This window comes from Alexandromys fortis, unplaced genomic scaffold (assembly GCF_014885135.2).
Source record: "Alexandromys fortis isolate MF-2015 unplaced genomic scaffold, M_Fortis_MF-2015_v1.1 scaffold_12, whole genome shotgun sequence".
Classification (NCBI taxonomy): Eukaryota; Metazoa; Chordata; class Mammalia; order Rodentia; family Cricetidae; genus Alexandromys; species Alexandromys fortis.
In genome coordinates, this window is record NW_026067937.1 from 20,882,719 (window position 1) to 20,895,798 (window position 13,080).

General features: G+C 41.1%; 1 protein-coding gene across 2 annotated transcripts in view; it reads left to right on the forward strand.

Annotated features, from left to right (window-relative positions):
* LOC126504547 (zinc finger protein 431-like) overlaps positions 1-13,080 on the forward strand; it is a 150,428-nt gene that overhangs the window by 100,245 nt on the left and 37,103 nt on the right. Inside the window, exons 2-4 of one of the 2 annotated variants that reach the window (XM_050146909.1) lie at positions 5,243-5,369; positions 5,561-5,621; positions 6,249-7,912. The exons of the other annotated variant lie outside the window; for it this stretch is intronic. Coding sequence (XP_050002866.1) covers positions 5,243-5,369; positions 5,561-5,621; positions 6,249-7,461 — 1,401 coding nt within the window. The 3' untranslated portion in view covers positions 7,462-7,912. Of the gene's footprint in view, positions 1-5,242; positions 5,370-5,560; positions 5,622-6,248; positions 7,913-13,080 lie in introns of those variants that run through there. 2 annotated transcript variants of the gene reach the window in all.

Here is a 13,080-nt window from a genome sequence, read left to right on the forward strand (position 1 = left end):
GTAGAGAGTAATTACAATTATATAATCTTCAACTCCGTCAAAGATCCGAGAAGGGAATAAATATTACTTAACAAATGAGCGATATCCAAAGCGTGCCATAAATGACAGAGACAACAGACTACCTGGGCAATCACCCAAATTCTCGTTCGCAATGTTGAGTCAACCAACTTTGGCTAAGGCCTAGCATGACTGACATACCATTATCAAATGCAAGGAATTTTCTTAGAATTATCCTACCCTGTCTTGGCAAGATAAGAAAATCCTGTTTCATATCTTTGTCAGTAGATGAGGTATGGGCTTTTCTTAACCCAAAGGCCAATTCTGCCAAGAAGACAAACTCCCAGTGGAGTGTCTTTGGTGCTCAACGTTCTCTCGGGAGTAGAGTGGTGTCGCCAGGAGTAATTGTGTCTCGGCACAGAATTCTAGGTTAGCTTAAAGGCCATTTTCTACAGCTCTTTAAAGAGGCTGAAGATTATACTATCTATACTAAATATAATCTCTATGTATCTAGAATACCTTATTAACCTAAAAATAAACATGAACAACATAAAATTCTCAATACCTATCTAACTTGAAGACTAAAAAATTTCAACACTCTTGTATAACAAGGTACAATAAGACCAGGCACAAGCCCTTATATCAAGGATGGACAAAGCAACCTAGTAGGAGGAAAAGATTTCCAAGAATAAGCAAAAGAGTCAGAGACACCCCCTCACCCACTGTAGGAGTCCCACAAAAACAACAAACTGATGTGGGATTCCCCTCTGGATGCTGTAAATACCATTGGTTAATAAGCTGCTTTTGGCCTATCACAGGGCCAACTAGGGCAAGGTGGGCATTCCAGGCAGATAGAGGAAAAGAGAGTAGGTGGAGTCAAAAACAATCAGACAGGACCTTACCATTGGTAGGCCATAGCCATGTGGCAATATACAGATTAATAAAAATGGATAAACTTAAGATATGAGAGCTAGCTAGAAATGTGCATGAGTAATAAGCCAAGCAGTGTTTTCATTAATACAGTTTCTGTGTGGCTATTTCTTGTTGCCAAGACTGGATGAACTGCCTCCACCTACACTAAGCTGATGAACCATAACATGTATGCAGAGATACATGTTCCCACCCCTGCAGTCCCTGTGATTTCTGTTTCTGTTTCGAGACTCGATGAGCTCTGCTTACTTGATTTTGTGGGCTGTGTTAGGAAAATTTTTGATTATCAATTTTTTTGAAGATGTTTCCTGGGCCTTTGAACCGAGATTCTTCTCCTTTTATTCCTATTATTATTAGGTTTGGTCCTTTGATTTTGTTCCTACAATCATTCTCTACTTCCACAGGAGTCCTAGAGCTCGGGCTTGGGTAAGGGTCTGTGCATGTACTCCCATCACTGTCAGAAGAAGCCTCTGACGACTGTTGGGCTTACGCACCAATATATGATTACAGGAGAATTTAGGTACACATCATTTCATTAATTTTTTTTTCAGTCAGTTGTATCTTGGTTCTACTCTTAATTCTCTGAACATCCAAGGTCTGGGTGCCGGCCATCCTGGCAGTGTTAGGTATGGGCTTCCTTTCACATCTTTTTTTTTTTTTTTTTTTTTTTTCCCGAGACAGGGTTTCTCTGTGGCTTTGGAGCCTGTTCTGGAACTAGCTCTGTAGATCAGGCTGGTCTCGAACTCACAGAGATCCGCCTGCCTCTGCCTCACAAGTGCTGGGATTAAAGGCGTGCGCCACCATCGCCGGCTTCCTTTCACATCTTATGCATTAGACCAGTCATTGGTTGGCTAGTACAGAAGCTCTGAGCCACCATTGACCTAACATATCCTGCAGGCAGGGCAAGTGTGAGTCAAAAGTTTTGTCGATGGCTTGGTATCCCAGTCCCATCACTGGGAGCCTTATGTGGTTACGGAAGATGGCTGGTTCAGCCTCCATAGTCTTGATTACTAGGAGTTCTCACTGGGTCACCCTCAAAGTCCCAGACTGCGTGCACTGCGCTGTTTCCATGTCCTCCACTAAAAGCTCTACTTTCCAGTCATCTCCCCTGTGCTCTCCACCTCTGTCCCTTTCTTACTCACCTGACCCCTCAGGTTCCCATGCGCACCTGCTCCTAGTGCATCCACACGATCTATTTCCTCTTGCTAGGGAAGCCATACATCTCCTATAATCCTTTGTTTCTTAGCCTCTCTGATTCTATGGGTTGTACTGTTATCAACCCATGTGATTGTACCTTGTGGCATGAGTTCTAACAGGCCTTAATAATAGTTGATTTATGCTTAGGAACATTCTTTTCTTAACCTCTTTTTAGATGACCTTGTTTACCACAATTGAAACATTGACATTTCCAAAATTTCTCACTGTAGATCTGAATGAGTCATCAGTAATAACCATCCAACAGATTCACTGCTGCATTTAAGAAATTAGCCCACTACTACTTTTTTTTTTTTTTTTTTTTTTTTTGGTTTTTCGAGACAGGGTTTCTCTGTGATTTTTTAGCCTGTCCTGGAACTAGCTCTTGTAGACCAGGCTGGCCTCGATCCTGCCTCTGCCTCCAGTGCTGGGATTAAAGGCGTGCGCCACCACCGCCCAGCTAGCCTACTACTTCTTAAGTATGCTCTATTGGTTTCTAGGACATAGACAGAATTAAAAATGGACTTTGGAGCCAAAATATCACACAGATGACCTCTAGCTCAAACTTTGATGGAGTCTGTCTAGTTCTGACTAAAATCCTATCATCACTATCTCCACTTTCTGCCATGACTCTCAATATCCCCATCTTCCTGGTCCAGAAAGAACAGATAATTAAGTTCTCTGCACAGCTTCCTATGGTTTTTGCCCATAAAGTCTTGATATCTCCCACATTCTTCTGCAAGACAACATTCCCTGGCTTCTCCTAGGAACAAATTCAGTTTTGGTGTCCTGTTTTTGTTCTAACTTGCTTCTCTGTTGCTGTAATTAAATCGATTAACCAAAGGATTCCAGGCAAAAACAGGATTATTTGGCTGATTCTTTCGGGTTATAGTCTGCCATTTTGGGAGTTTAGGATAGAAATTCAAGCTGGTCACGAAAAGGAGATTCCATGGGCAAAGACTGTTTCCTGGATTTCCTCTTCCCTTCTCACTGTCTCATGCTCAGATCCATTCCAGGCCTGTAGCACAATTAATAGAAAAACAGATAGATAGTGGGGTTCAACCTGGAGGTCAGAAAAGCAAAAGAGTCAGCCACTGGCTCTTACCTCTACCTCAGTCTGAAATGGCGACCCTGCCTCCAGGAATCTCAGAATGACACTGTCTGAGAGCTGTCTCCTCCCATTATTTCTCTCTAGGACTGGGATTAAAGGCATGTACCACTACAGCCAGGTTTTTAAGGCAAACTAGTGAGGCTACTCTGCTTTGGTCTTGCCTTGGGCGTGTCTTTCCTCATTGTTTCTCCATTAATGTCTTTCAGAAGATGACTAGTGTGCTGTGCGATTGTGTATAGGAAAGATGTAACTTGTTTTCTGAATTTACATGATGCTACTGTCAAGAGATTGTCTTGTGTGTCTGGAGAGACCTCGGACGTTGGAGCGGTGTAGGGGTTATTGCAGATTATGAGGATCGTTGAAGTGACAAATTGTATTTTCTTCATGGATGACCATAAGCCTATAATGAGCCTATGTAGTTGATTGAATCTAAAACTTACCAGATGATGATATATTTGAACATATGTTTATTTGGTGGCTTTCTTTAAATTGCTTGTGAACCTTTTATTAGGAAGAGACTCTCTGGATGGTTTTCCTGCTTGGGGGGGGTGGTATGGGTCTCTATAGCATCGATTCATTTCCTGTCCTTTGTGTCTACTGTGTTGTAGTTGCATGCCTTCACCACCATTAAAGACTCTATCTCTACATCACGTAAGATATAGAAGAAGCAACTGCTATTCAGTGCTAAGCCAGTTTGCCTTTCTGTTTTTTTATTGTTTGTTTGTTTGTTTGTCAAAACAAGGATTTTCTTTGTATCCCTAGCTGTCTTGAAAGTAGCTCTGTCCACTCAGCTGGCTCTAGAATGACCTCAAACTCACCGATCCCCTTGACTCTGTATCCCAAGTGCTGGGATTAAAAGTGGGCCAACATTCCTGGCTTTTTGTTTTATTGTGTGATGTGCCTAGAATGTAGGTTTTTGACCATGCCAAGCATTTGCTGTTAAACTGAGCTTCGCTTATACTTTGAATTTTCAAATTTGGCAGAAATTATCATTTGGTTTCCCAGGATGGCATGTGTTCACGAGAAAAATACTGCCTGAGCCTCCTGATCCACTGCATTGCACATACATCACCTTCTTCCTGCCTGTTGCTTTTGTTTTTAGTTTTTTAATGAAAATTCATATTTCACCTATAAGCATAGACATGCACCACACAGGTACCTGATCCTCACAATGATCAAAGATGTTTTCAAAAACCCTGAACTTGAATAATTGATAGTTATGTTCCCTGAAGCAAATAGTAGTAATTGAGCCCTCCTCTGTGCAAGACGAGCAAGAGCTCTTTAACTAACGAGATATCTCTTTGACTCTGTGTGGATTATTTATTATCCACATTTAATTTGCTAATGTTTCCGTCTGTCCACTTGTAACTGTTTAAAACACGTAGTGCCTGTTAGTACAATCTTACTGGTGTTACAGCTTCAAGTGGAGAAGTTTAGGTTTCTAGAAGATGAATACAGGACTCTCTGTAGCAATGCCAGTAAGATACTGCTGAGTTCTTTCTATTTTTTGTTTGCTTGACTGATTTTTGCATGGGAGATGGGGTTGTAATATGTACTTCTGGCTGTCCTGGATCTGACTGCATAGACTAGGCTGGCATTCAACTCCAAGGCAGATTTTCCTCCCTCTGACTTCTGATTGCAGTGTTTAAAGGCATGAGACAATCTACACAGCCTGTCCCTTTGATTTTCTTTTTTGTATTTACCAGTTGTTGATAGAATTTCTCTCCTGTCTCTGCTGTACTGTTGATCTGTTTACTGGTCTCTCTCTGTTTTTTTTTTTATAGTCATTTCTCTTGCACGGTGATATCCCCTCACAGGGTACAGAAATGAGAGAGGCGAACCTTCCATTCAGTTTCTTCCCAGAGTGACGTGGTGATTACAATGTAATGTCTATTTAATGGAAGAAGTGCAGGGAGTCCCAGAATTATATGACTGTATTGTTAAAGAAGTGTACATTTACCATGTTGTCACTCTCATGCTCCCTGTCGTGCACATGTGTGGACATTTCAGAACGCAGTGACCTATGATGATGTGCATGTTGACTTCACTTGGGAAGAGTGGACATTGCTGGATCCTTCCCAGAGGAATCTCTACAAAGATGTGATGCTGGACACCTACCACAGCCTCAGTATCATAGGTAAACCTGAATTTATCATCATGTTTTTAAATAAGGGGACAGCTGTTCCTTGGTTTTTTCATGTTCTTCTGTAATTTGATTGATAAAGAAGAATGAGGTGAATAAATGCGTCATGGTTCTAAGGTTCGCTGTGGATAGTAATTTAAATGTTGCACAATTTTTAATAATATATGTTTTCAACTCTGTTGTAGGATACACTTGGGAAAACCATAACATTGAAGAACATTGTCAAAGTTCTAGAAAACAGGAAAGGTAACTATCATTCCCAGATGGATACAAATGTTCCTCTGAAGAAACTGTAATGTGTCCTGGAGATTTTACACTAAAGAACAGTGTAAATAAGACCAGCTTCATGTGGATGATGATTATTAAATCTCACAAAACCGTATACCTCAGTTTCAGTGAGGTGAATTGCATTTACAAGGCATTATTTTAAGAAATAAGACCAGAAACAATGCCTTCACAGATATCACCATTGGAATCACAGCTTGGTGAGTGCTATTTGGTAGAACTGTTAATACATTAATTTTTCACCACTCATATCACAAAAGGTAAACTTCTTTTTAAAAGATTTGTTTATTTAGTATACAGTGTTCTGTCTATATGCTTGATGGCCAGAAGAGGGCACCAGATCTAATTACAGATGGCTGTGAGCCACCATGTGGTTATTAAAGTATTTTTCCATCACAGGCATCTTCAAAGATGCAAAACAACCCAAAATGAAGGGGAACAACATGAGTACAAACCTAATAATAGAACCCTAAGATCCGAGTCCTCTTTACAATTGGACTAAATTATAAAATTTATTCATAGAGATACAAAGATTCAATGGTGTATTAAACATGGTTGAACTTTTACATGTGTCCATTATCCTTACAGACCTGAAAGAAATTATCCTGGAGAGAAATCTTCTGTTTATAGTCAATGTGTTAAAGCCTTTGCATATGACAGACTTCTTCAAAGGCATAAAAGCACACTTATTGGAGAGAAACCTTTTGAATGTCATCAATGTGGTAAAGCCTTTGCTTATCACTGCTATCTCAAAAAGCATGGAAGGACACATAACGGAGAGAAACCCTATGAATGTAATCAGTGTGGCAAAGCCTTTGGAGAACAAAGCAATCTTCGAAGGCATAAAAGAACACATACTGGAGAGAAACCCTATCAATGTAATCAATGTGGTAAAGCCTTTGCCTATCAGATAGGTCTTCAAATGCATAAAAGAACACATACTGGGGAGAAGCCCTATCAATGTAATCAGTGTGGTAAAGCCTTTGCAATGCAAGGTAATCTTAGAAAGCATAAAAGAACACATACTGGAGAGAAGCCCTATGAATGTTATCAATGTGGTAAAACCTTTGCTTGTCACAGTGCTCTTCAAACACATAGAAGGATACATACTGGAGAGAAACCCTATGAATGCAATGAATGTGGTAAAGCCTTTATTCAACATAGTCATCTCCTAATACATAGAAGAACACACACTGGAGAGAAACCCTATGAATGTATTCATTGTGGTAAAACCTTTGCTCATCACAATGCTTTTCAAATACATAAAAGTACACATACTGGAGAGAGACCATATCCATGTAATCAATGTGATAAGTCCTTTACATATTACAGTAATCTTCAAATACATAAAAGAACACACACCGGAGAGAAACCCTATCAATGTAATCAATGTAGTAAAGCCTTTACGTACCACAATAATTTTCAGATACATAAAAGGACACATACTGGAGAGAAACCTTATGGATGTGATCAGTGTGGTAAAACCTTTTCTCATCACAATGCACTTCAAATACATAAAAGAACACATACTGGAGAGAAACCCTATGGATGTGATCAGTGTGGTAGAGCCTTTGCACAACAAGGTAATCTTCACATGCATAAAAGAACACATACTGCAGAGAAGCCCTATGGATGTGAACAGTGTAGCAAAACCTTTAAATACCAACGTAGCCTTCAAATACATAAAAGAGCACATACTGGAGAGAAACCCTATGGATGTGATCAGTGTGGCAAAACCTTTAAACACCAACGTAGCCTTCAGATGCATAAAATTAGAACACATACTGAAGAGAAACCCTGAGAATGTAACCAATGTGCGAATAAGTTTGCATTAATAAGCAATCTTTGAAATCATCTTAGAAAGATGTACTGCGGAAATACCCTAAAAATTTAGCCAGTGTTGCAAAGTTTTGCACTTTATACAGGAGTTAACGTCATGTATACAATCAGTCTGTTAAAGCCTTTGTGTTTTACAATAGTCTTTGAGTGCCTAAAAAAATTCTGAGTGTATTTTTATAAAGTATTTGGTAAGCTCTTTATCCAACACACTTTACATCCTTGCATAAAAGAGCATTCGTTCTGTGGAAAATTTTGACAGTGTCAACAATCTGTTCAAGATTCATGATGTTGTATTTTATATTGTTTCCATCTGAAAACTCATAGACAAAATCAGTTTATGCAGTTATGAAGCTCTATGTGAAGTTGTCAAAAATCAGACCTTGGTCGTGATAATAAAACTTTTCTAAACTGTCCAGCTCTGCCCTGTCAATGTTTTAAAGTCTATTTAGATCATTTAGAAGTCAGGAAAGAAGAACAAACTCATACAAGAGAAAAACCCTATTCATGTATTTATTTGGTAAGTACTTTAGACATCACGGTAGTCTTTAGCAACAAGAAAAAGCTCTTGTTTCTTTTATTATTCATCACAGTTTTGAAGGAAGTAAATGAATTGCCATGATCACTCAGGACCAGTGATGGAGAGCACTGGGTTGTCCTTTCTATTTTGAAATACTGAAGTATTGTGTATTGTGTGTGACAAATCCTTTTAGTGGAAATTATTTTGTGTTCCTTAGATTTCTTCTGCCACTTTTGTTCATCTTGTGCTTTACTTAGTGATTGGTGTGTTTCTGCTGTAATGTATACAATAGGATACCCATCATCTAAGTGGTCCATTTTTTATTTAAAAATCAGGCAGTATGTGATCATACTATTCCAGTAAGCATGTCGGTGAAAGGGGGAGCTGCAGAAATTCTTTTGGTGTTCATGGTGTTAAACAGGTGGATAGGGCAGATGCCATCCATACCTTGTGACATAATCCGTGTGGCAGAAAGCAGACATTATAGGTCTACTTAGTTTGCTTATCTGGTCTTGATTTAATTTTGGCAAGCGATATTTATCCAGGAAGTTGTCTATTTCAAGTTTTCCAATTTTGTGGAGTACAGGCTTTTGAAATAGGATCAAATGATTCTCCTAATTTCCTCCGCATCTGTTGTTATGTCCCCCTTTTCATTTCTGATTTTGTTAGACTTTCTGATTTTTATCTTTACTGATTTCTCATTTGTCAGATGACTGTGAGAACTGCACCCTTCTTGTCTACACTACATGTAACAGTAGAAAATGAAGGGCAGAAAGAACACAAATAATGAAAGCCATGACCTTCAGAGGGCCCTTCCTTCCTTCCTTCCTTCCTTCCTTCCTTCCTTCCTTCCTTCCTTCCTTCCTTCCTTCCTTCCTTCCTTCCTTCCTTCCTTCCTTCCTTCCGTAGTTTTAGAGCCTGTCCTGGAACTAGCTCTTATAGACCAGGCTGGCCTCGAACTCACAGAGATCCGCCTGCCTCTGCCTCCCAAGTGCTGGGATTAAAGGCGTGTGCCACCACAGCACAGCCAGAGGGCTTTTCGAATGTTCATTTGTTTGCTATGTGGAGAAGAGAAATTTAAATCCCAAGCTTTTTGTAGCTAGAATTGTTACAGAGATGAGATTCAGATATGCTATTATCCTCTGTGTTTCTTCAGAGTCTGTTGTTAGATGCTAGGATAGCTACATGAGCTTGCTTCTTAGATCCATAAATAAATAAATACTTTTTTTAAAAAAAAAGAAAATCGTTCTCCAGCCCTTTACTCTGAGGTAATGTCTATCTTGGATGCTGAGGTGTGCTTCTTGTATACAGTAGAATGTCAGTTTGTGATTTTGTGTCCCAGTGTCTTTTTTGGTGTTTTTAGTCCATTGATATTGAGGGTTTTCAATTACCAATGATTGTTAATTGCTGTCATATTGTTGGTGATGGTTGTAGAGTGTGTGTGTGTCTTTCTCTTTCGGTTTTGCTGGTGTGATATTATCTATCACTTCTGTTTATGGGGTTAGTCAGCTTTGTGGGGTTGGAGTGTTCCTTCTAGTGCCTTATATCGGGGTTGGGCTTTAGTTTGATACTGTTTGAATTTGACTTTGTTATGAAATATCTTGTTTTGTTTTGCCAGTCTATGATGGTTGAGCATTTTGCTGGGTATAGTAGTCTTTGATGACATCCTTAGTAGTCCCTTGTAGTCTACAAGTCATCAGTCCAGGCCCTTCTGGCTTTTAGGGTTTCTGTTGAGGGGGCAGGTGTGATTATAATAGGTCTTCCTTTACTTGTTACTTGGACTTTTTCCCTTGCTGCTTTTTTAAAAATATTTATTTATTTATTATGTATACAATATTCTGTCTGTGTGCATGTCTGCAGGCCAGTTGTAAGCCACCATGTGGTTGCCGGGAATTGAACTGAGGACCTTTGGAAGAGCAGGCAATGCTCTTAACCACTGAGCCATCTCTCCAGGCCCCCCCCCTGCTGCTTTTAATATTCTTTCATTGTTCTGTATGCTTAGCATTTGAGTATTATATGGCGAGGTGATTTATTTTTCTGGCCCAATCTATTTGATGTTCTGTAATCTCCTTGTACCTTTATAAGCAGATTATTATTTACATTGGGAAAGTTTTCTTCCTTGATTTTGTTTAAATATATTCTCTGCGTTTCTGGGCTCGGTTTTTCTCATTCCTGTCCTCCTACTATTCTTATATTTGATTGGTTCATAGTGCCCACCATTTTCTGGATATTGCGTGGTAGGGATTTTTTAGATTTAACATTTTTTGATTGACGAATCCATTTCCTTTGTTGTGTCTTCAACATCTGAAATCCTTTCTTCCCTCTCGAATACTCTATTAGTGATGCTTGATGCTGTAGTTCCTGTTCACTTGCCCAGATTTTCCACTTCCAGTTTTCCTTCCACTTGTTTTCTTTATTAATTCCATATTTATTTGTAAACAGCAATTAACCAGACATTGGTTGTGCCCCAGGATGAGGCTGGCCCAGCTTGAGGAGAGTGAGATGGTAAGAGATGCTCACAGTGTAAGGCTGGCAGTTTAGCATCTCTGGACGTCAGTTTCCTCCAGCTAGGTTTCAGATGGGTCATGGTGGAGAGAGGTGACAGAAGAGACACCTTCTAAAACCACTCACTTCATCAAGTGTGGCTTTTAACAGCCACAGTGACAGGTCTCTCCAACATAAGACCCACAATTTGCTATGGGCATTTTGCCTGCCCCCCCCCCCCCCACACCCAGTTCCTGTCAGGTGATTCTTGAAGATCTGTTCAGGCTCCAAGGCTCCTGGGTGGAAACTATACTGTGGTGCCCTGCCCTGCCCCGACCTGCCCTGGCCTGACCTAACCTGCCTTGCCCTGCCCCAACCTGATCTGCCCTGCCCTGCCCTGCCCTGGCCTGGCCTGGCCTGGCCTGCCTTGCTCTGCCCTGACTAGCTCTTTTCTCAGTTTGGCTACAGGAGACACGAATATTATGCGCCATCTGTAAAGCTGGATCTTCAAGGTAGAAGGGCCCCAGAACATGGTGCTGAGACCCTGTGGCTGGATCATCAATGAGGGCTCCTGGGTGCAGAGAAGTTAGGTGATTAGGTTTAAGAGGAGGAGGCTGAGGTGGGGTGGGAACCTGGTTGTGTCTCAGTGCTCTCCCAATGTGTCTCCTTCCCCAAATTCCCTTTGCCCGGCATGTAGAAGGAAAGTCACTGAACACCCAATGGCTCTGAAAACTTTATCTCCTCAACCTGCATAACTGCAGTCTGTGCCTACTGCCTCTCTTCTCCCTGGCCAGCCTTCTGGATAGAGGCTGAGCTTAGTGCCCGGATGAAATGAGCAGGGTAAAGACACTAAAATGACAGCTCTGCACAGGGGATAAAAGGGGGGAACCATTGTACTTTAACAAGTACATGTGAGCAGGGACTGTAGGAGCCTAGAGACTTGCTCAGACCTTGATATGCTAATAGGCACCATAGGTCTCAGTACTGAAGAGCCAAGGGTCCTTTTAATAAGAAATAAGGAGAAAAGTCCTTTTTAGGAAGTAGGAAATATTTTCTCAAGTCCCTGAGGAAATGATGGTTTTTGTCTAAATGTCAGAATAAAAAAAGTAACTTCTTATCCTAAACCTGATGCTGACATGTCCCTGCTCCCCACCCCCATCCCAGAGCGCACTGTGCTGTCTGGGTAGGGAGCTGGTGAGAGGAAAGAGATTAGTCCAGCCCTCAAACTATTTGAAGAAGCACTCCCTCCGATTGTCCGACGGCTCCTAATCTAATGTCTCCCAAGAATTACAAAATAAACCATGGATACAATAAAAACCACAACCAGCCGGGCGGTGGTGGCGCACGCCTTTAATCCCAGCACTCGGGAGGCAGAGGCAGGCGGATCTCTGTGAGTTTGAGGCTAGCCTGGTCTACAAAGGGAGTTCCAGGACAGGCTCCAAAGCTACAGAGAAACCCTCTCTTGAAAAACCAAATAAATAAATAAATAAAAACCACAACTTCCAAACTTAGACATCTCCTATTTAAAAATGTCACCAGCATCAGTGTGAGTTCCAAGAATTTCTCACGAGGAAAATCTTCCAACAAAATCCCCAAACCTGCTTAAGAGATAATAATAGCATCCTGCTCACCTGTATCTGAGCCCCCGAGTCAAACAAAGGTAGTTGGATGTTTGCAGGAGTCAGAATGTGCATAAAGAGCTTTTGCTGTGGCTCCTACAGATTTCTGGCAAGGAAAGTGCTCTCCCCTAGAAGGCACTGTGAGTTGTACTAAATCGCAGAGTTAGCCTGCTTCCCTTAACGGCTTCAGAAGCACTTAATCAGGCTTCCAGACCAAGGACATCTGTCTTCACTGACCACCCTATGTGCACACTGCCTACCTGTGACAGAATCCCAGCAACCTCCACACCCCTGCTGTGGGTCTGCATCCCTGGAAACACTGCAAACACCTGCATTGCAACCACTGGCTCGCTTGCTAAGACTGTCGAAGAAATCTTTCTATGGCACTTTCTATGTTTTTGCTGTCACTCAAAGCAAATGCATCTTAAATTTCCCAATTCTTTGAGAAAATCCTTATTGTTGGGGACCAGCCTCAAGAAAAATACCTCTTGCTGGGGTAAGGGCATGGGATTTAGAAATATTAGTAAAGATGCCGGGCGGTGGCGGTGCATGCCTTTAATCCCAGCACTTGGGAGGCAGAGGTAGGTGGATCTCTGTGAGTTCAAGACCAGCCTGGTCTACAAGAGCTAGTTCCAGGACAGGCTCCAAAACCACAGAGAAACCCTGTCTCGCAAAACCAAAAAAAGAAAAAAAGAAAATATTAGTAAAGAATATGAAGACATGAATGAAAATAATAAAATGGAGGAACATATAGGATAGTATCAGGAGGGAATTCAGTTAGTACAGAAATTTGCCAGTGGGCTGGAGAGATGGCTCAGCCGTTAAGAGCATTGCCTGCTCTTCCAAAGGTCCTGACTTCAATTCCCGGCAACCACATGGTGGCTCACAACCATCTGTAATGGGGTCTGGTGCCCTCTTCTGGCCTGCAGGCATATACACAGACAGAATATTGTATACATAA